This window comes from Ixodes scapularis, unplaced genomic scaffold, assembly GCF_016920785.2.
Source record: "Ixodes scapularis isolate PalLabHiFi unplaced genomic scaffold, ASM1692078v2 PGA_scaffold7__128_contigs__length_106722199, whole genome shotgun sequence".
In the NCBI taxonomy this organism is placed as follows: Eukaryota; Metazoa; Arthropoda; class Arachnida; order Ixodida; family Ixodidae; genus Ixodes; species Ixodes scapularis.
Genome location: NW_024609882.1, coordinates 15,138,023 through 15,161,811, shown reverse-complemented (window position 1 = coordinate 15,161,811; position 23,789 = coordinate 15,138,023). Strand labels below are relative to the sequence as shown.

At 46.4% G+C, this 23,789-nt stretch overlaps 1 protein-coding gene across 1 annotated transcript in view; it reads right to left on the bottom strand.

Annotated features, from left to right (window-relative positions):
- Nucleotides 1–23,789, bottom strand: part of LOC8036776 (tudor domain-containing protein 7B) — a 51,008-nt gene that overhangs the window by 6,953 nt on the left and 20,266 nt on the right. Inside the window, exons 7-16 of the mRNA XM_029978347.4 lie at nucleotides 22,586–23,398; nucleotides 21,462–21,538; nucleotides 18,357–18,487; nucleotides 13,648–13,702; nucleotides 11,110–11,253; nucleotides 9,141–9,299; nucleotides 7,829–7,924; nucleotides 4,407–4,519; nucleotides 3,355–3,583; nucleotides 85–204 (exon numbers count right to left, since the gene is read on the bottom strand). Coding sequence (XP_029834207.2) covers nucleotides 85–204; nucleotides 3,355–3,583; nucleotides 4,407–4,519; nucleotides 7,829–7,924; nucleotides 9,141–9,299; nucleotides 11,110–11,253; nucleotides 13,648–13,702; nucleotides 18,357–18,487; nucleotides 21,462–21,538; nucleotides 22,586–23,398 — 1,937 coding nt within the window. The remainder of the gene's footprint in view (nucleotides 1–84; nucleotides 205–3,354; nucleotides 3,584–4,406; nucleotides 4,520–7,828; nucleotides 7,925–9,140; nucleotides 9,300–11,109; nucleotides 11,254–13,647; nucleotides 13,703–18,356; nucleotides 18,488–21,461; nucleotides 21,539–22,585; nucleotides 23,399–23,789) is intronic.

Below are 23,789 nucleotides of genomic sequence, written 5' to 3'. Positions count from 1 at the left end.
GTAATTGTGGCGTATTTAAGCGAGAGAAACAACACTCAAGGAGTTGATGGAGCTTTGGACTGGTTCTGGATGGCAAGGGCTCACCTGTCCAGACGGAAGCGGGTCTGCGGAACTGACAACGGCCCGGTAGTATCTTCCGTCGCTGCTGAAACGGCAGGCATAGAGCTTGGACTCCACGAGCTTGTCGACCAGCTCTGTGGAGCTCTGCAAAAAAAGAAAAGGGAGGTCCCCAAGAAACCTTCAGAATCTCTGTAACTCGGCTGACCGGGCATTCTGAACGTGCCAGGCAGCTAGAGAGAAAGAAAAAGAATGCCTTATTGTCTCTCTTTGTTGCATTTAATCGCAGCTCTTATCAGCAGAACTGGTTTGTACTGTGTACCAGCTCAGATTTTGCTTGCGACTGGCCTATCTCTATACCCCAAACTTCTAAAAGAAATTTTTTTTTTTTTTTAGGGTTTAACCAGTGTTTATCTATTTAGTAACCACGCAAGTGCTGGGAGAGTTGTATTAACTAACCTAACATTAATAAAACTATCCCCAACACACAGGAAAAGTCCTGTGCAACAGTCTTCTCTACAGGGTTCAACAAAGACATGCCAATGATCAAGATTTATTTGCAAATTTCCTCTCCTTCCTCAATGTGGTACCCATCGTCACCTGCACACGGCTCCTGGTGTTAGCCGCCTCACTGGCGGTATTTGCAAACAAAAGAATAAAGCAACATAATAAAACCTGAGACACCGTCTCGGTAAATGCCCTTTTTTGTTTCCCTGCCTCAGGTTTTATTATGTTGCCTAATATTCACCAGCTCACCTGCGCTGTCAATCTTCTTACAAAAATTAACTAGCATTCAGCGATTAGTTTACGCAAGAACTTTCCTGTCGCACTGCTGCTGCAGAATGTATAGATGCCAAGAACTCATCAAGCCGTCTAGTGTGGGTTTTTTTTCTCAGTTCCCACCGTTTGCCTCAAATGAGAATAAATTGCGTTATAATTAATATTATCATCGAAAATTCCAAGAGACTGCCCACTGGGGTGAAAAGATAAACTTTAAAAACGCAAGGCTGGACAATCTTTCCATGTGCAACGGCAGAAAGTTGCCAGCGATGAAAGTGGCATTTGACCTTTTGTAGAAGGTTCTGCAGCAGGTAAAATATTGGTTTGGACCAACCACCAACGCTTTTGGAGCAGAGGCTAACATCCGCTAGCAAATCACTCAAAAATTAAAAAGCGATTGCATCGCCAAAAGAGTTCATCGTTGATAACGACTGAGGGTTCCTCTTTGATACTGGGGCATAGGGCACAGAAGGAACACAGAGCCGCCGTCTTAAGAATAAGGCTCTCGTCAGAGTAGGTACAAAAGAAATTAATGAAATTATTCACAGATCAACCCTTCAGTTGGGATAAAGCCTCTCTCCCCTTCCACACTCTGTAGTTTATTTAGCCTGCCACTATAATTTCTATAAAATGCCTGCGAAAACCCCCAAATCCGCTAGCACATCTAGAATTAAATGTGTCCCCCAAGTTTTATGAACATTTCAAACTCGAGATTAATATTATAAACTGGAAAAAAAAAAAAAACACATGCATTTCTGCATTAAGAGTGATACCACTTTCTTAGCGGTATTGGAACCAGAGCGAAGTCAAAGTTTGCTGCTCTTTCAATCAACAGATGCACAGCAACAACCTCGACTAACATACTTATTCAAATAGAGTGTAGACCGCATATAACGTATGTCGCGGGAGTCGCGAAAATCCTCACTATAAGCGGTACCGCGCTATAACCAAAACCTCAATTTTTCAGGCCAAAATACATGCCATGAGACAACTTACCTTTGTAAAACAATTTATTTTATATTAGATGAAAAATAAAGCTTAGTTTGAGGAAAGTCTATTTCACCAGACTAGTACACTTCTCTCTCAATTGTCACACATTTTAAAAGAAATGAGTGACTTTTGCCTGGCGCAGCTTTTTAATGGCGTCACAAGTTGCGGACGGACGTTGTGAGCGTTCAGGATTGCTAACCCTAATGCCTTTTCTCCAGCGATGGAAACGCGTGCAAATTCGCATCCTTTATACGGTATGCGCCAGTAATACCTTCAACTTGAGCACAGGCATGAAATGCTCCAAATAAGAAATCCGGGCGATGTTTGAAAACACAAATGCTTAGAAAGCACCACTGTAGTCGAAGTAAACAAGCCTGACGACACGGGCGTTTCTGCCGTCTTCAGAGTGCCGCCACGACATCGCCGTATGAGTAGGTGGATCTTCCCTTCTGGTACGTGCTGGGTTATCATAGCGACACACGACGAAAATCCACAGTCAAGGATAGCGCTTTTACGCGGAACGATGAGCTTCCACCAACCGTCTACGTCGACGATCACAACCGACGCCATGTTTGCGGATAGAAGAAGCTGCCCCACGACCGGCATGCAACGCGTGCGAACACTTCTCCTCGACCTGCGATTGGTCTGTCGTTGCGGTTGTTTCCTAAAACGCAGCGGAGGGACGCACGCACGTGAACGACACGTGCGTGCGTCCCTCCGTCGCTATGGCAACTAAAGCTTCTCTCTTCGCTTCTCCCGCTCCTTCGAGCAATTTCCTTGCCCCACCGCAAGTGCCGCTTACGGCTAGCACCGTTATCTGGGTTATCTAGTGCCACACAGGGAAGCGTGCTCGCTGCGCCGGTCGGCGGGCTGTTGCAGAAACCGCACTATAACCGGTATTTCCCTTCGCGCGCCTGCATTTTAAGCGGTATGTAATTACATGGAGTTCTATGGGAAGCGAACCGGTGGTTTAAAAAAGCCGCGTTATACCCGGTCCTGCACTATAAGCGGTTACGTTGTAAGTGGTCTATACTGTATACACAAGTTTTTCTCGGCGCAGCTTTCGTCGGCTAAACCAATTAAGTGCAGCAAATGCCCAGTGACTTGCACTTTTAGTAGCACATGCACAGTTGAATGTGTTCGAGCCTTCAACTGCGCTCTGACCCAAGATGAAACAAACCAAACGGTAAGTAGAGACTTTGTGAAATTAATATTTGTACAGTTTTCCTTTCCTTCTACTTGTCCGAATATTAAAATCAACGAACAATAAAATATCTTTATTTCTTGCTTCGCTAAAACCTATCTCAGTGCAGGTGTGGCACAATTCTTGGTAAAAATTGCATTTTGGTGCAAGATGTAGCAGACTTTCGCTCGTGGTGCAATTTGGCGCAGCGCCTCCGTCACAGAGTTAAAGGGTGAACTGGCGCCTTGTCTTGTCCCTCTTCCCTTGGTCAGTGCAGTTTTATTTCGGCGCAGTTTTTCCTTATCGACACGCGATGAAACGAGCGGACAGCAGGGGGACCCCACCTCGCAGTACTGGTTGACGGCGGCCATGCAGCTGTTGAGTACCCCGAGGCCCACGCCGGACATCTGGAGGCAGAGGGTGCCGTCAGCCCGCACGTGGCTCAGGAAGGCCTTGGCCACCTGCCCCCCTGGCGGCAGGCGCGGGGCCATCAGGCGCAGGAAGATCTCCATGTTCAGGTCCACGTCCTCGGGCCCCCAGGTGTCGAACAGCACCACTGGCACCGGGTCCACCCTGACACCACCATTTTATTTAGTTATTAAATATTTGTGCATGCACACCAAGGTTTTCACCTTGTCTTTTTTTTTTTTTTTTTTTTGCACACACTATAGATACTAAAGATGCCGCAAACTTTTGTCAAACCTCGGGGGTCGACTGGTTTGGCAAACCTTTTGAACCTTTCACAAAGTTAGCTGAAGTTCGACTTGTGGATAGCGTTGCAAGGCTTCTCTGCTAAAGTTTCGAGTTTATTTTGGTGAACAATACAGCATAACACCCGTAGCATGCGGCTATAAAAAGGATTTAAAAAAGTATACCATTTATAGTAAAAAAAAAAAAAAAAAAAGAAATGTGAAAAAAAATGTTTGCTTGGATGCAGTGGGTTGAAGACACTGCAGCTTTTCACAACAAAAGTCTATGAAAATGCAGAAACAAAGCTCCCAGCCACATTCCTTACAAAATTTCAGTACAGAAACTTCAAAAGCTAGCGCCACAATTCAATTTATTATCAAGTGATAGTCTTCCTAAACAGAGATTTAATGCCAAAAACGTTGAACCAAGATAAAAACACATCTGAAAAGTGAAAAGGATGCCAGCATGTTGTAAATAATTTTTATTCAGGAAAAAAATACTCTAGTTACAGGAGTGAAAACTCTCCAACAGCATCCATCAGGCCATTTGAAAGCTGATAAAAATACTCGTTGAAAACGTGACTTTTAAAAAAATGTTTTAATTTCAAGGAGGAAGTGGCGTTCTCCAAAAAAACGTTAGAGAACCCCCCCCCCCTCCCTTCTTAAAATTTGCTAGCTCCGGCGGTTGCCCCTCCTGTTTGACTTACCTGCGGATGATCTCAGCCACCAGGCTCTTGCCCAGTAGCAGCTCCACCAGGATTTCCGCCGCATTCTCGCACGACGCATACTCCACCAGCCCATCCAGCTGGCACTGAAAGGCCTGGGTGGCGCATTACCATATTGGCAAATCCACCAAAAATCGTTGTCAGTGGAGTCCAACCAGATTAGTTTGTGGTGATGATGTACCGCAGGAACCAAGATCCAGTGGCCGTTAGCCGACCCAAATACTGACAAGCCGAGCGACTCGTTTTATATCTGAGAGCGTTATTCTGTCTGTAAACTCCGTGCAAAAGGACTGTGTTCAACTCGTACCACATTAACCGTGACACACTTGCAATAAACCCTCCGTGATAAATCGGCTACCCATAACGACGTTTGTTAATGGCCTCACAGCTGACGAATTATTATTGTTCAAACAAGTTCCGGAAAAAAGACGTCCCAACTTTACGTCGTGCTTACCAATCGCCAATAAACGAAACTAGCAGAACGATAGAGTTTGATGAGAGCGGTGTCATTGCAATCGTTTTCCGAGCTTAACACTGAATCGACATCCATGCACGAAATAGTCTCCACAAGAGTAATTGATGCCTTGCAAATAAACAAAGGTAAAGAAGCAGCCACAGCAAACCGTTTCAGAACCCAGTAAAAGGTAATACAGTCGAACCTCGATATAACGAACTTCAATGTAACGAAATCCTAGATTTAACGAAGTATTTTTATTTTTCATAATTTCTTGCGCATAGACCCCATGTATTTTTAGTCTCTATATAACGAAGTCTATTTTGCTGCTATTTCAATATAACGAAGCGCCATTGCCATAGAAGGCAATAAATAAATCAACTCTAAAAAACAACTTCGCAAAAAAATTGTGGTTAAAAATAAAATTATGCGCAAATGCGAGCGCTTGATAGGTTACTTCACGGGGACAGGCCTTCCAACGTTCCTAGGCTGCCCGAGGATGCGGCGCCGGTAGCGCCGGCGAGGCATGCGGCAAAGCGGATTCCGCGGGGCTGGCCAGAAAATGCCGAGCAAAAAGTTAGCACGGCATAACAGCATCACCACTGACATTCACTGATCATCATAGTCCACTGTACCGCGGGTAGTGCGGGAGCCAACTACAGCGGGGGAGCGACGGGATGGCGCGACCGCAGATGGATGGATGGATGAATACGGCTGAGCCCTTTGGATCGGGCGGTAGCTTACGCCACCTAGCCATTTTGTTTTACCATTTAAACTTAGAATATTTAAATGTGAAATCTATATTCACCCCGCAGTGCAAAGAAAGTGAGGCTATGAAACCCCCTTGCCATCAGTGAATAAGAAAATACCTAGTTTTCTCTCGATTTCTGCCACCATTCACTTAATCTTTGCTTGGTAATCTCTACAGTCTTGAAATCCACTCTCCCTTCGCTGTCTCTAAAACCCAATGACTTTATTAAATCTATGGCACTTCCCGTGCGACCGCACGGGCAGTGCCATCTAGGAGAAGACCGAGAAGACCGATTATCCTCTTGCGAGCGTGATGTAAAGCAAAGGCGCAAACACACTGTGGGCGCAAGGGGGCAAGTAAACTGTAGGGGGGTAAAGGTGGGTAAGGAGGAGTGGCAAATCCCGTGCGCCGACACCTGGGGTCCCAAGTGAACGATCGCAAAAGAGAGCGACAGAACACGAGAGAAAGAAAGCAACGTTGCCATGGTAAACGCGAAGAGTGAAAACTCTCAGCAATATAAACAGTGATAATTTAACGTTGTAAACTAAATTCTGAGCTATTCTAACGCTTATAAAAAGCAATAAAGTCATTAAGCTGCATTAACTTCCCTTCTGTCAAAATCTTGGAAATCTGGTGGTTGCGCAGTTTCATATTCCTCAACCGCGCCCACCCGCGCCCCACCGGCGAAGCCGGGTATATGGTTTAGTTTAGCGTTAACGCGAGGCCGTAGATCTGCGCGCTATGCAAAAAGAAAGCTTCGAAAGGAACGCGAATATCTTTCCACCGGTAAGTTTGTGGATTGTTGAAGTTCACGGAACTGCTCTGATGATGTAACCGTGTTTGGGACCCCGAGGGTCTGCCTGCATGATCCGCCGCTTGCGGCAGCCAGAATGTATGGGAAAATGGCGGACCTTTTCCTCTAGAGTTAGTATGTATGATCTCTATGGTAAACTGAGCGGGCAAGAGTGCTGTGTAGGTTGGAAACATTGGCACCGCTTAAACAGCTTTATTTTTCAACCGAGTGGTTCACTCACGTGCTTGCTGCCATAGGGAAACGTAAAGTTTTTTCTTTGGATGTGAAAGCAAACGTTTTGGACGCCATCCTGAAGAAACTGCCGAGATCACGAGCACTCGGGAAGTGCTCGACGCAATGGACGTACTGAGGAGGTACACGCCGTCGCATGGGCAGCAAGATGCCGTGCAAGCGCTCTGGGCGCTCGAACGCCGTATCGGCCGTATGACGCCGCCATGCCGCTGCTATTGTCGAATAAGGCACAAGCAAAACTCACGGACTACTTTGCCCCTAAATAAATATCATTTTCGGTAAGTTTTCGTACCCAAAAACGTTTCAATTTTTTTTTTTTTTTTTTTGCATGCTAAAGCCAAATTTTGATTTAGCGAAATTTCAATGTAACGAAGTAAATTGCGAATTTTACCGACTTCGTTACATCGAGGTTTAACTGTACAGCCCATCTAACTCGCTCGTAACAGCCCCATTTGTACAAAGAAGAAATACTGATTCAACAGATGTGCAGAGAAAGTATCAAATTCCTGAGCCAGGATGTAAATGCCACTCCTTTTGTAATTAAATATGAAAATTCAACACATTCTGCAAAACTTTGGAACTGGTTATAGCAAGGATGCTGTAACGCAACTCCTTGGGCGGCCTCAGCTGTTCAAGCACTGTTAGGACACTGAAGGCCGAAAATCTTCTAGAACTTTCTTTCTCCCATCTGAAATATATATTTATGTGCCCTTAGTTTGATGAAATTAGGGCAAGTACAATATTCAAGAAATTTTGGGGCTGCCTCGAGAAAACCACAAGCATTGACATAATATTTATCAAATGAACCCAAAGAGTGCCGTCATACAAGCAACCTCGTTTCGTTAGCTGGGTATATCCTAAGCCTCACTTATCAAAGACACCTCGTCTTTATTAGTACTAATAATAGCAATGGCTTCCAGACAACTAAATCAACCATACTGTACACCATATTGCGCATCTCAAGTTAAAACAAAAGCACTCAAACAAGAAAAAGCAAACAAAAGAAAGCAATTCATTAAAAGAAAAACCAAGAACAGTAGCAAGGCTTAATTTATGAGATACAGATAAGCTTACCCTGAAACAAATCAATACCAAAAAAAAAAAAAAGTCTGGTGTCATTAAAAGCTAATGGTACACGGGCAGCACAGCCTCACCTGGAGTGGAAACAGCGCAAAGCGTTCATCCAAGAACTTGAGATTTTGCACCGGAACCGTGCTGGTGCCCCCTTGATCCACAAAATAGCACTCCACCTGCACAAGGCGCCACGTCAAATTAGCTTCAGAAGAGCAGGGCTTTCTCTTTCTGCCCTTGACCAAAGGCCACCACACAAACATTTCAGTGGACCGGTGCAACGAAAGCAGGCGACATAAATATGACCGTAGTCAACGACCAAGTTAATGCAGTACTGCATTCTTAATTTGTCACAGATTATAGTGAGTCTGCTTTTATTTTTATTTAGTAGTACAATAGAACCTACCATGGGCAAGGTAATGCTTTTTAAAAAAAAAACTCCAGTACACCAGTATCTGCAGTATATCAGTACCCGGAATGCCTATCATCAGCAGTTGAAGCCCCTCCCCCATACTTTAACTGTACCTTACTATGTCCAGATCTTTGATATGCAGTAGAGCACCTTTATAGTGAAGACCGATTTAACCGAAATATAAATACGGGGAGGCCGCGCCATTGAAGCGGGCGCATCGAAACGCCGCGGAAGAGCCATCAACCAGTCGGCATTGTGCCACGTGACGATGCGCCACCCACCCTTTCGACTTTTGTGCGTAAATGTGCCCCAGGCAGTGTCCCCTAATTTACTCCACCTCACTCCAGAGCGAAGGTTTGTTTATCTCAGCATTCAAAAACCCACCCGTGTCCAGCGTGGCTCAGTTTGACCCGCCAAATAACTCCATTTGATCGCGATGGCACCGAACACAAGAACACTCCATGTTTCTACCTTTTTGCTCATCTCCGTTCACGTGCGACGAGGCCGTGGCAGAACATGCTTCCGTGTTTCGATGGCTCAAAAATTGCTATGAGACGACATTAGCAAGTCTCTGCGATTGATTAAACAGACACAGGGAGTAGATTTCCTTCGCTACCTCACAAGATTCCTCTTTGTATATGTCGCGCGATGACCCTCGATACTGCAACATCGCGTGCCTCGAGAACCCCACACAAGACACTCGACGATCGGTTGCCAAACCCTGCCAATAACGACCGTCGCATGTACACAACCATAAGCACTGGTTAGCCAAGGTGCCCACAACACATCTTGGACCAGTGTGTTTGATGTCCTTTTCCGCCCATGCGTCATGAGTGGCCTCGAAGTGGCAACGAAATGGCAACTAAGTGGCACAGTAGCCAAGGCAAGGAACCCATTTCACGATCCCTCCAATTGTCCCAGCAAGGTCGTTGCTGGGAGAATTGGGAACCGCACGGGCTTGAACGTCGTGTTCTGCGACCGACCTGGCCGTCCTCGGGAGGACCCTGCGTCTGAACCCTGAGCCAGATGTCGCCCACGCAGGTGGCGTACAGCTCTCCCTCCGCGACGTCTGGGGCGGGCGCCCTCCCGTCGGGTCCTTCGTAGAACAGCCGCATGTCCTCCAGCAGCTGCTCGTAGTCTCTCTGCAACGGACCCGAAATGTTCGTACGCACAACGTGCAACAGGGAATCTGAGTGTACAGTGGAAACTAGATGGTACTGTTCCACACAATACGTTTTTCGGTATAATACCGTTTACTGCCGCGTAAAGGTCAACCTTTTTGCTTTACAGAAAGGGGCATCTTAAAGGCCAACGTCCAACCTCTGTTTTCTGCATGGAAGCCTCTCAGCGCTCCCCTCTCCTAAGCTGCGAGGGGAGCCAAGCTGGGGCAAGGTAGAAAGTGGAGAGGATATTGGAAAGGAGGAGGCAGGTAAAAGTGGAAAGCACAACATGTACTACGAGCTTATAAAGTAAAATATTTAAAAAGAAGGTTTTTTCTATGCGCGGCATTATTCACGTATAAGCCAATCTTTATTTTTCAAGAAACAGGCAACTCAAGTTAGGGTAACTCAAAAATATGTTCTTTTTGTTAGGTTTTCTTATTGGTTAAATTGTGAGGGGTTTGATTTGTATTTGGAATCAACCTACGTGCGGCGATATGCAGTGTGCTGTTTTCTTATCAATGCTGGACAACGTCGTACAGGAACAATGTATTTTGATTCAGCTAATAAGACCTAATCAAATATCGACGGATATTTGAAGAAAAAATTATAATTATTTACGAAAGAGTTACACATAAAAGACAGAACACAGACAGCATGTGCTGTCTGTGTTCTGTTTTTTATGTGTAAGCGCTCCCTCAAAAACAGAACAAAAAAAATTAGACGTTTACAAATCTCTGTAATGCAAAACTAGAGTGCAGCTCTTGAGGAAGAGGAAAGGAAGGTTCGGAAAGGAGGGTATGGCCCTCCTCCTCGTCCTCCCCTCATCTCCTCCTCCTCCTCCTCTCCTCCTGCCACTCAATTAGTTCATGGGTGACATGACACTAAGTCGTGATGTCTTTTTCCCCGCTAAATATAGCAGGGAAATTGAATTGGTGTTGAGGTCATGTGACGTCAGTGTTCATGCTAAATTTAGCAGGCAAAATTTCCCGCTAAAGTTAGCAGAAAAATTGAACGGAAAATTTTTTCCACCAACTTCAGAGGGAAAACGTCCCATAATGCAACACGGGCGGTTACGCCAACGCCACTAAACCCAAAAATGGGCTCCCAAGAACTGCGCTCTAAAATTATGTCTTCGCATTTCAATGCACTACCTCAAATCCCAATCCAATAAGTAGGGTGACCAGACGTCCCGTTTTGGCAGGGACAGTCCCGTTTTTGAGGTCCGCTTCTGCCGTCCCGTCTTTTTGTCCTAATAAAGAATCATGTCCCGTTTTCGGGACACAATTCTTTTTTTTTTTTTTATATATATGTGCGCAGACTTTTACAGCCGAGTCTTGCAGGATAAAGTCCCGCATAAGAAGATTCAGTCGTAGGCAAAGTACGTCCACACCAACGAAGGAAGCACTCATTTGGAAACGAGTGCATGCAACTGAACCATGATTGGGAGTGTTCCCTAGGCCCTAGGGCTTGGTGCAATATGGTAACATTTTAAAATGAGAGCAGTTACTTCATTAAAGTTTTTCTCCCAATCTCAATCTTTAAAAGCACCCCCCCCCCCCCCCCCGCTGGGATGTCCAGTTTTCTACCTCGGGGAATATGGTAACCCTACCAATAAGCCACTAACTAAACATTGCGCGGCTGTGGCTACTGCAGCCAGCTGCAGAGGTCTGGAACCTCAAAGGGTTCAGACCTTAAAGAGACCGAACCCCTCGAGATAGAAATTCAGTCTCACAATGTATCTGGATGTGAATCGAGCGACACGGCCCTTGTTCGAAAAAGGCCCACCCACCTCGTACTCCCCAAACCGGAAGCAGACGTTGTCGGTGCTCGTGACGCACGTAATGTACACGTCCACAAACTCCGGCGCACCCGTGGTCTCGGCCGAAGAGCTGCTGGCCGAGCTGTCCGTCTCAAGGACCGGCACGTAGGGGGGCTAGAAAAGAAGGGCCTCACATGTGAAATGTGCCATCTACGAAATCAGTCAGTCATTTCCTTCTCACTCAATCAACTCTCTAAAAAAAAAAAAAGAAGAAACACACACACACAAAAACAATTACTTTAAACTTCCCGATTTTTATAGTCTTTCGGCGACCCACATCAGCAAACTTCCCTCGAACAAATCTTAGAAGAAAGACGCAAAAGGAGCAGTTATTATTAGTGATGGACTGAACCCGCCAAACTTCAGATATGGCAAAGTTCAGCACATGCCAAACTCTTAAAATAGTTTGGCAAAGATTCGGAAAAAATTCGGCCAATGTCTGCGCACGCACGAGAACGCGACGGGACCATGGATTGCAAATGTACGCCATGGGGTCACCATTGTGCAGTGTAGTACCAGAGGTTACGGCAAGGTGCAGAGTAGGCGACATATTAACTGTGTTTTTCAGCCTTTGTGTGAGTAATTCTCTTCAATATTTTCTGCCTCGACAACAGAAGATTGACCAGGAATTGACGCAGTCCACTGCACAAGTGACAAATGATGCGGTACATTCTAGATAATGATTTTCATTTCATCTTTCCAAAGACGCAACGAGGCAATTGCAACATTCACTGACAGGTACTTTAAAGCACTCCTTGCAATTAGAGCACTCCTGCTTTCGGCTCGCAAGTATTCTGTGCCAAAACAAAATAACATTGCTTTTTAATTAGCGTTATTTTGCGGTTTTCATCTAACCGCATAAAGCTAAACACAGAACTATCATACTCGATGTTGGTTGCATATCCAACATTACTAATTCTTCCCATCCTTCTAAACATCCGCGTGTGTCCTAACATCAAAAATTGTAGAGCCCTTCCATTTCACGTGAAGCTGGAGGACCAGCGAAGCTGTTATATTTACGATATCTAGGACAGTGCCTAGAGGACATTTAGGATGACCTTGATGACGACACCTAGAGGACGACGTCTAGGACGACCTCAAAGATGACCTCGAGGACGTCGTCTAGGACAAGCTCGAGGACGACGTCTAGGACGACCTCAAGGACGACCTCGAAGACGACATCTAGGACAGCTTCTAGGATGACCCCGAAGACGACTTCTAGGACAATGCCTAGGACTTCTAGGACGACCTCAAGGACGACTTCTAGGACAACCTTGAGGACGATGCTTAGGGATGATAACAAGGGATCAGGACCACACTATCTAATAATGCTAAGGAAGGCTGACTCACGCTGGTTGCCCTCCTTTTTTTTTTTTCTTTCTTTCTTTTATTCATACTTACGATTAAAGGGGAGTTTTCTGTTTAACATCTGCAGACGCATTTTTTCCCAGATCCTATCACATAACAGTTTCGCTGTAAAACTGACGTTTTAGAAAGTAAAAATGAAACGTTACGAATATGGGATGCACATTATAATTAAAAGCTGGCGTCACGTGACTCAAATCGAGAGACACGTGTATTGACAATATTTATCTCTTCTGGTAAATGCTCAGCAGCCGTTGCATTCATTTTCACGCACGAAACAGCGACTCACAGAGAGAATAAGAACACAGTGTCACCGCCTTTATTTTAAAAATGTGCACCCTTGCAGGCTTGCGCTGATGAAACCTCAAAACCGAAACTCGAGTATCGACTGCGCCCGGTACTACCCAACCTCGTCGTCACACCACTTATGCAAAAAGTCACTGTAAAATTGTAAGATAATAGAATTATCTTGTAGAATGTAACCTTAATTAGTAATAACTGTCAATATGCATTAAAAAGAAACACCTAAAATCTTTTGCCCCCCCCCCCAAAAAAAAAAAATCAACTTTCAAGTTCGACAGCAATACATTTTTACCGAATCTTTAGAAAAGTTCAACAAAACTTTGGCGGCGAATTGTCGATTCGGCAAAAGTTTGGCCCATCACCAGTTATTATACGCCGTTCCACTAGTCGCCTCCCGTGTGCCACCGACTCTGCGTACCGGGCTGCAGAACGCGTTCTGAGTTTGCGCAGTAGCTCTCTTTTGCAAAACGTCGGACGCCGTGCGACCAGCTGCCATTTTGTCCCAAGTGATGAGCGGTGGAAAGGTGCACGGTCAGAGACAGGACCAGAACGGCATGAAAGAGTTCCTGTTGTCCCGTCCCCAGTGCGAGCTTCCTACCTTTGCAGACGCTTCAGCTTCTCGAGAGCCTCGAGTGAGCACGGGCATACGAACCGTGGCGGGAGGCAACAAGTGCAAGCTGAAGGCGTTCAAAAGAGATGTCCCGCTGCTGTCACCTTGTCGGCAACTAAAGCATGATTGACATATCTCTGAGGAGTCTGGTAGAAGCCCCCTCAAGATATTCTTCCCGAACCTCACTGGACTTGCGACGCTCGAAAGAATAGAAAAGCTTGCCAAATTACCTCTTCAGGCATCTCCAGTGGACTGTATGGGTAGAGGATGCACCTCTGTTGTGGCCTGCATACGAAAAAAGAAACCATCCTGACATGGCCCTAGGCTTAGAGCGAAGATTAAAACACTACGAATTGCACTTTCCAGTCCCTCCCTATACCTCTTTGCATGCAAGGAGAAATGAGATAGATATCTCTCATTTGTGTATGCTAAAACATTTTCTTGCACGCACAGGCACGAGCCCAGAAGTATTACGCTTCGACACTTGCCAGCACAAAACCAGTCAATATGCTGCCAATGAAAAACGTAGGAGATGTTGCGAATCTCCCCGAGGTTGGAGTGGGCAACATTTACAACTTTCAAATGCTGCCAATGTTCGAATTCACACAGAGTTCGGAACTTTACCGGTGTCAAAAAGTTTGTGTTCGAGGGTCTTGAATGTCTTTGAGACTCGAGTTAGAAAAAGTCAAACATTTTTCTTATCAAAGTTTAAAGTTTCAGGCCTTGATTCTTGCAAAGGTCCGAGCTGGACCATTTCTAACAAGTCGGTCATGAATCCATGTTCAAAAATTGCGAACCAAGTTCGACAAAGGTTGCAAAAAAATGTTAGAAATTTGCCAATATTGCAGTAAAGCCATCGCCAGGGTAGAGTATATCCAGGGTCCTTAGTTTTAAGGTTCCATATTTACCGTATTTATTTGCATAATGAACGCACTCCCATAATGAACGCAACCCCCACAACGGACATCAATATTTTGACTTTTTTTCCTCGCGTAATGAATGCGGGTCTCGAACTGCAAAAGTTGTGGAAGAGAACGAAAAGTCCTCATTCTCTCGAGGAAGAATGGGGACTTTTGAAGTCCTTATTCTCCGAGTCGTGTACGCATTTTTCCGAAAGTAGCCTCAAGTTGCAGCATCAGAGGTTGGAAAAAGCAGGCTTTCCTGTGGACATACTTCATTCAACCCTAAAGAGATTCATTCTTAGGCGACAACTTCCGCAAGCTGTTGCCAAAAAAAAAAAAAGGTTGTTCCTACATGCATTATTCCATGCACCATTTAAGACCAGTCGCATCCAAGTTCAACACGAGTATGGTTTTTTTCCCGTCGTATGCGCCTTAAACAGATGCAGGAGTGTGACAGGTGAAACAGGTTTTGGAGCAATTTTTGGAGCAGAAAAATCAGGATTTTGGAGCAGCTTAGGAGCAGAAAATTTTTGTTTTGGAGCAGCAGTTTATGCATTTTGGAGCAACTTTGCAGCACAAACGTCTACAGTTTTGAGCAGATTAGGAGCAGAAAATGTTAGAGCAGCTTATCAGAAATTTAAATCATAAAAAATTTCATATAAATCACATAAATCAGATTTTTCTTTTTTTAATCGTTATTTTTGTCGACCCTGGTTCCAAGTCATCAGCGCCGATACGCACCAAGATAAAAATAAATAAAAATAAAAAAAAATGCAAAAGGCAAACGCGAGTTTTATGCACATAGATGAGGACAGGAAACACAGGCTTGCTGCAAATTTAGGTGGGCATCAGATACCTCAAGCTTATACGAACTGGTGCCAAAGCGCAATTGTAGTGCAAAACTTTTTAAAGCGGTGATTCAAGAGCATGAACAGGGAAGCACGGTTTACTACAACCAGACGTCGATCGGATGCTTGTAGAAAGCACGTGCAGATAGAAAACAAAACTCTCCACAAAAGTGAGTCACAAGGTAAACAGTGAATTGGTAGAAAACCTATGAGCACCACATGCACGCTAGATACGTGTGTGACCGATTCATTCGATTGCTCACGCACTGGAAGCATGTGTGTGATACTCACGGCGATGTCCAATTTGACGACATTACGGACACGTATGAACAATTACACAATGGAGGCGCTCAATAGCACTTTTAAGAAAAGGTTTACTCTCAAAACGAAAGAAATACTAAGGTTTGCTCATCTTGATAGGCGGTGCATCATACCTCCCGCGGCAAAACAGCGAGACCACGTGACAGCGCACCATTAGCATGCAGTCACAAATGACAGCGGAAAGCAGTAGGAAAATCGGGAAAAGACCACATATCATAGGTATAGAAGGCTACTACAGCTGAAATCTTCGAATCCGGTGGTTGCTTGCACCACCCTGTACCCGTGCCGTGTGCTTTATTACGACAAGATTGAATGTTGCCAACCAAGCTCTGGTTTTCGCTAAATCTAGCGTCGCCGCAAACTTTTTTTTTTTTTGGTTACTTTGGCGCAGTGTGGCGCAATTTCGACCGATTTCGCGTTTTAGGCGCAACTAGGCGCAGAAAATTGGGTTTGTATCAAATTGGCACAATCGGCGCAGATGTCACACCCCTGCAGATGTGTAACAAGGTTGACGGAAGCGACAGTCCCAGAGGGTGCAATGTAAAACATGTCATAAAGTTAGTGCAAAGAAAGGAAGGTTGACTCAATTCCACTAGCAGGGGTGGAACTCATGAAATGTACTTGGGAGCAGCCACGGGAGCAGCTGAAACAGCTGTTTTGGAGCAGGTTGGGAGCAGCTAAAACTACATTCTGGAGCAGGCTATATGAGCAGCTCAGATCAGTTTTCATTGCACTTCAGCTTGTGTCTTAGACAAGCACGGGAGCAATTTCGATTGTGCTTAGCAGCATAGATGAACATGACTGGTTGGGACCTAGGTAGATGGGATAACAGTGTAATAGATGCGAAAACTTGAAACTTTGTAAGCCATAATCAGAATAAAAAAGCAAGTACCATATGTTTCTGAAGATAGTGCTCTTGATATTTTCTGAGTGGCTTTCAACTGCTCAAAATAGAAACTAGCACTGCTTATCGTACAATCCAAATGTGCTCGACATAGTAATTATATGTGCGAACCATGTGACGTGTGTAAGCAACGGACGTGCAGTTGCACGGAGGAATAGGGCAACAAACTTCAAGTTTATCCTGTTCTGCAACAACTCAATATCGAAGCAGCAGACTACGATTAACGGAGTTTTTGTACTGGAAGCGATAAGCAGAGGTTAACAAACGGCGAGCAGATCTACCGCTCGCGTGAAAGCTGTTGGCCGGCAAGGTTTCGGATCGGACAAAGGAGTTTATTGACTTTACTTCCATACAGCCCCTGAGGCAGCCAAAAAGCCCGTGGTGCTGTCTGCCTCCTCAGCTGTATGTTAACAACTAGAGAATACATGTGAATGAAACTTATACGTACAGGTTTATTACACGTTTCAGTTCTATCAAATCACAATTTATCTTGCGAGAACGCGGTTCCAACTTCTAACGATGATGTACTAAAAGGAATCTTTTGCTTATTTGTTTTCAACTGGCTGACGTCCGGATCCTGGGCCCCATCCTCAGGCAATCTGACGCCTAACGACTGGACCTCACCTCGGCCGACTTGCTTAACCGCTTATGGTTGAAGAATAACAATCCAGTCGCAGGTTGCGTAGCGCTTGGAATCCAACCCCAGAGTTTTTTCGCGCGCTTCCAACTCAGGATACACAAAAAGAATAAACAGAACAAAGGATTGCAAGGCCGACAAAGCTAAACGCGCTCATTGTTGCCAATCGAGACGATAAAAACCGAAACCAAGACAAAATGATTTTTTTTTTTTGCGCACGTTTTGCTATTTGGCGCATAATGGCGCGAGGTATTGGCTCTGGCGCGGTTTCCGCAACATGGCGCAGGATGGCGCAGACAAATGCGCCTGGCGCAAAATGGCGCAAATGGCGCAGCCGTTCCACCCCTGCACTAGGCTGCAGCAGTCAGTACATCAGACAAACTGGGAGATGCATTAACCATCAACTCGGAGAGCAAAACTTGGAAGCATCAAAGGCTTCAAATGAGTCTTTTCCCCTAATCGTCGTTCACAGCCGCATGTGCGACGACCGTGCTCATTTCTCCGATATGAGAAAACTGGGTGGCCACAACAGATTTGGGGAAATCGTTGAATCATTTGCCAGGGGACTGTCAACAACATCTCTTTACCTTCATTATCACTGACAAAGACAAAGGTCGAATTCCTAACACTAGAGCTGACTAGATTATAGGTACCTCGTCGTGACGCTACTGCTTTTTAAGCCTTTAAATGGTTACTGATACCCCGTCGTGACACCAGCGCTTTTTAAACTTTTATATTTATAGTAAATTCCTTTTCCTTCTTCGAGAATGTTGGAACCTTTTGGGGGGCATTTTATATTTTGTGCCATTTAATGTTGCTGCTCAAAGAAAGAAGTTCTGTTTCTGTCCTCGTCCTCAATGTTTTATCCTTTCAAATATTCACAGCGTTAGAACATGATACTATAAGACCTTACTTGGGCTATTTTTTATTTTTCATAATCTTTGTTGCTCACATAACTTTCTGCATGTGCAGCCTGTCTTGGAGCGGAGTAGCCTGGAAAATGGTATAATTCAATTGCCGAATTCGGGGAAAAATCGGGTTCAACCCGATCTTGAAGTAATACGCTCGGTGCAGGTATCGGGAAACACGGGGACCCTATGTTTACTCTAGCTCAAGGTCCAACACCGAGCTATCACCGCCGGCTCACTAGCTAGCTTAGTGGTGGCTTGGCTGCTTGACCAGCGGCCGGCACCCCCAAAAAGACGATGCCTGCACCTTGGTGCAGGCCACAACATGGTGGAGCCTTCGCCACAAGAGAACTTTGTCAAGGGCCGGCACTCTGATTCAGAGGCGCCAGAGCGGCACCGACATTGGGATCCAGACGTACCCTGTGACGTTCACGAGCCGGGCCTTGCGGACGTGGTTCAACCATCCGTCAGGCAGACGTTCCGCAAACAGGTCCTCGTACGCCTTGGGCAGGTAGTCGCTCAGGATGCCCTGCGGCCTCTCGGCCACAAGCTGAAAATTTTAAGAAAGTAAGCCAGAGTAAACTATTTCGAAGCTGCCCCACCACGCTCAGTTCACCTCTACCGTAAAATACCGCGGAAGTGCCCACTTTGTTTGAGGGCCCACCAGTAACGTGTTCCAAACTTGAGAATTCCTCAAATTATACGTTAAGCGCCCTACTTGGCCGGACGAGCGCCCATGTCTAGATTAATCTAGTTTTCAGTGAAAATACGGTGGGCACTCCCCCGGTATTTGACGGCAAGTGGAGTGTAGTGGCAGCAACGTGCTTGGTGGACCAGTCGTACGCCCGTCTTCCACCCCGTAATTGCGCTCGCGCCCGTACTCATGCGCAGGAAGCGGTGTCTGGTGATGAAAGGAGGAAGGTTAATTGGTCCGGCTAGCGCGCGACTACCACCCACCCTTCAGCTCAGGGGTGAAAAGAGTGTAGCAGGGAATGCTAATCACAAACGCAACACAAATCGACGAAAGCTGTTTCTACTAAAACCACAGAACGTTCCTAGGCATCCGCCGGAACTCGTAATTGAGGCCATAGAGCCTTCCGGACACTTTGTGAATTATAGCGAGTCGCAACTGGACAGGTATGTTGGCTTTTGCTAGGCTAGAAGATCTCAAAAACTAGAAGAACGCTACCTCCCGAATGACGACCACAAACCCCTTCTGGTTTCTCGGCATTGAGGCAATCAAGCTGTGCAGAAGCCTAGATCCTTGCAGACGGGAATGCACATGCTATCCAATTTCTGCCACATAGTTACGCGTCAGTGGGTGGCTTGGAACTTCTCAAATCATAGAGAGGAACTACTTGGGGGTGGGGAGGGCCACGTGAATTTGGGAACCTCGTGCCCAGGGGAACCTACGAGCGTGCTTCAAGGAACCCAGTTTGAGATCCCATGCACTAGATTCTTCCTATACAGTTAAACCTCGATGTAACAAAGTCGGTAAAATTCGCAATTTACTTCGTTACATCGAAATTTCGCTAAATCGAAATTTGGCTTTAGCATGCAAAAAAACAAATTCCGAAACATTTTACGGGTATGAAAACTCACCGAAAATGACATTTATTTAGGGGCAAAGTAGTCCGCGAGTTTTGCTTGCGCCTTGTCCGACAGTAGCAGCGGCGTCATACTGGTCATACGGCGTTCGAGCGCCCAGAGCGCTTGCACGGCATCTTGCTGCCCATGCGACGCCGTGTACCCCCTCAGTACGTCCATTGCGTCGAGCACTTCCCGAGTGCTCGTGATCTCGGCACTTTCTTCAGGATGGCGTCCAAAACGTTTGCTTTCTCATCCAAAGAAAGAACTTTACGTTTCCCTATGGCAGCAAGCACGTGAGTGAACCGCCCAGTTCAAAAATAAAGCTGTTTAGTTTAGGCGGTGCCAATGTTTCCAACCTACACAGCACTCTTGCCCGCACAGTTTACTTGCCCCCTTGCGCCCACAGGCCCACAGCACCCACAGTGTGCTTGCGCCTTTGCTTTGCATCACGCTCGCAAGACGATAATCCAGCGATAATCGGTCTTCTCGGTCTTCTCCTAGATGGCACTGCCCGTGCGGTCGCGCCATCACGTCGCTTCCCCGCTGAAGTTGGCTCCCGCGCTACCCGCGGTACAGTGGACTATGATGATCAGTGAATGTCAGTGGTGATGCTGTTATGCCATGTTAACTTTTTGCTCGGCATTTTCTGTCCAGCCTCGCGGAATCCGCTTTGCCGCATGCCTCGCCGGCGCTACCGGCGCCGCACCCTCGGGCAGCCTAGGTGGCCTAGGGACGTTGGAAGGCCTGTCCCCGTGAAGTAACCTATCAAGCGCTCGCGTTTGCGCATAATTTTTTTTTTAACCACAATTTTTTTGCGAAGTTGTTTTTTAGAGTCTATTTATTTATTGCCTTCTATTGCAATGGCGCTTCGTTATATCGAAATAGCAGCAAAATAGACTTCGTTATATAGAGACTAAAAATACATGGGGTCTATGGGCAAAAAATTATGAAAAATAAAATACTTTGTTAAATCGAGGATTTCGTTACATTGAAGTTCGTTATATCGAGGTTCGACTGTAATAAGTAGCCAATATTATAGTCGCCGAAAGAACATGCAGGCCTGTTTGCCTGCCGGCGGACAGGCTCTGTCAACTCTTCTCGGCATGATTCGATAGCAGAAGGCCATATTCAGAGCCTCTCGATTATGGCAGCACAGTTCCCGTTCCGAATCAAATCAAATTTTGGGATTTCACGTGCCAAACCAACAAAGTGCATCCGGCACAGCCCAGCAAAGGACTGAGCATTCATTTCAACCACCTGGGGATCTCTTGAGGTGCATCCGAAATGTCTGTTACACGGCACCCTCTCCACAATAAGCCTCCATCAAACCGCGGGCTGGAATTCGAATTCACCAACTCGATGTAGGCCAGCATTTTGACTCAGAGTCACCTAGGCAGCCAGTTCTGAAACAAGGCTTGGGAGTTCTGATACTGTCAAGACCGGTTATAATGAAGTCAGTTATAACAAATTAGCAGCTACCGCGAAGTGATCTCAATTTCCCATTCCCTTTTGCACTTCGTTATAACCGAAGTCAGTTATAACGAAATAGCGGATATAGCAAAGTGATTTTCGATTCCCGTTGACTTCGTTACAACTGGTCTCGACAGTGCTCGGGAAACGTCCAGTAGCTTTAGTCTTGCACACTGGGCGTACCGAAGGAAAAACAACACGAAAGTTCACGGTAGGAAACAAAAAAAAATGCTTCCCTCTCTTGTGCGATCCCATCCCGGCAAATTTCCAGCAATGTGTTGTCACGCTTGACCAATCGGGCTGCCCCTTCCCCAAAATATAACCTTGCTCCTGCTGGTTCCAGAAAGAACACCTTCCCTCTACCGGACGTGACGTTTGCACCCAGATTTACTGGCAACAAACGAATGGAGACCTAAGGGATTTCGCAAATGTCAATCACGTGACAGTGGTGTTGTTGCACTCACGGTTGCAATCCTCTCAACCAGGAGCATGATTTCGTCGTCGGTTGAGGCGGGCGTAACGGGAAGGCTGGGCTCGTGACCTGAAAGAGTGCAACGAATAATGGCAGCGAAGACTTGCAAGAAGCCCATTGGCGTACCGCAAAGTAGCCGCGGGAGAAATACTGTCAAGCTTGTCGAGCGAGTCGATCCAAAAAAACACGTAAATGTAGAAACACGCTCGCGGTGATTCGAGAAGGAAACATTTCAGATACCACAGGACCACAATGCCAAGTCATTGTTCTGAGGCCTGATTGTAGAAAGCTTGTGTGAAGTTTGGTCTCGCTGTTCAATTCCAACAGCTCCGAAAGCCAACCCAAGACTCTGTGGACGCCCAGAAAAAACCACCACAAGCGCTACTCCAAGAGCTAGATGAAGCTTTAAGAACTAAAACCAATCCATACGGACTTATTGTAGCAAGGGACCATCCTTTTCACTCCGAAAGCTTTGTGCATTGCACAAACAGCCATGTTTACACGAACAAGACGTTTGTTATTAGACCACGCATTGCCTTCACAGTGGCACCGAAACAACAGCAACTTCCGCAGGTGCCAATGCCCGCCGTCGGATCACTATCTTCGTTCGATTTACCTGCACCTCCCGCACCGGCGCAGAAAAGTGTAGGGCGGTGTACTTCCGGTTGTATCTCGATACAGATGCCGGAAGTACATTGCCTTACACTTTTCTGCACCGCTGCAGCAGGTGCAGATAAATCGAACGAGCTTAGTTTCAGATACAGATGGACTGAGTTTGTCTAGACTCTCGCAACTTTACAAAGCGCAGCAAAAACGGTGCAACAGCGAGCAACACCTCCCTTATAAACGCCACAAAGCTCATTGTCTTCTCTCTCCACAGTAGCCGATAAAACATTTAAAAAAAGTAAATATTGCAAGTTGGGCTACTTGGTTCCAATGCATACTGAGGTTTTACGCAAAAAAACACCGGGACACAAAGTGAGAGGCCACACCTTTGTCCTCGTGTGTTTAGGCATAAAACCTCAGTATGTTTCAAAAGAGGTTTACATCTCGATTCCAGGAATTCAAACCTGACGAACCAAGCGATTATTTTAGTATGGAATCATCTCCTCTCACCTTCTTGGAGCAAATTCAAGGCTTCCACTGCCTTTCGAGCGGCCTCCTCCTTCGCCTCGTCGGCCGTCGGTTTCTCATTGGGGTACGAGTTGAACGTCCGCCCCCCAAGCTTGAGCTTGGCCAGCCAGGTTCCGGGTCCGCGCTTCTTTGACTTGTCCAGCAATGCACTGTACACCGCCTCAACTCCCTCCCGCTTCGCATAGGCACCCACAAGAGAACAGAACGGCGTTTGCGGCGGCAAGCTCGGTGAAGGCGAGGTCGGTTCCCACAAATCGGGCTCCGACGCAGCACGCTCCGATGTAGCACGTTCAAACGAATGGCGTTCCAACGAACTGGGTTCTAACGAACTGGGTTCCAACGAAATGTGGCCCAACGAAACGTGTTTCCTAGTGACACTTTTTGACGGAGTGGGTTTCGACGGAGCGTTTTCCGGCGACGCACGTTCAGGCGAAGTGCAGTTCGGCAGGGAGGCCCTCTTCGAGGGAACCGGAGAGCGGGACGGGGGCCGGACTTGCGTGGGGACAGTCTCGCTCTCTTTGTCGTCATCCTTGGGAGTAGGAGTCTGTTCGGGGACCGGCTTGAATGGGATCGGCTGCCGGAAGGGGTCGAACCGCTCGGTGAACTGGATGGGCTCACGGAACGGGTCGTACCGCTTCTGGTCCGGTTCGAGCGCCGGAGGCTTCCGTTCGAGGGCCTTCACCGGAGTTTTGAGAACTTCGTTGTCCGACAAGGGTGTTGCGATGGCAACAGGGGTCCTCTTGAAAGTGGAGTCGCTTGTGGGTGTTGTCGGCGCTTTGTTTGTGCAGTCTGAACCTGAACAAAGGTAAAAAGATTGTGTCAACCGGAACAAGCAAGTATTTTGTACTTTCATATTCATGCAGACACATTCCTTATGTCCCTTCAAACAATTACACCCCCCCCCGATTTTCAGATTGAGGAAGACAAGAGGACAGGGGCATAGCCGGGGGGGGGGGGGGGGGGGGGGGTTGCTTATTGGGCTTCAGTTCCCCCCCCCCCCCCCCCTTAACTCCAGCCGACCCCATATTATACACAAGCATTTTGAGCCGCCCTTTCCCTCTCCACACCCCCAGCCATGGACATCCCAGCCACCTCAGCACTCCCCAAAAAAAATCCTGGCTGCAAGAAGCAGGGGGTTTACTTTTTAACAAGCATTAGGAACGTGCCTAAATGGGGAAAAGAGGTG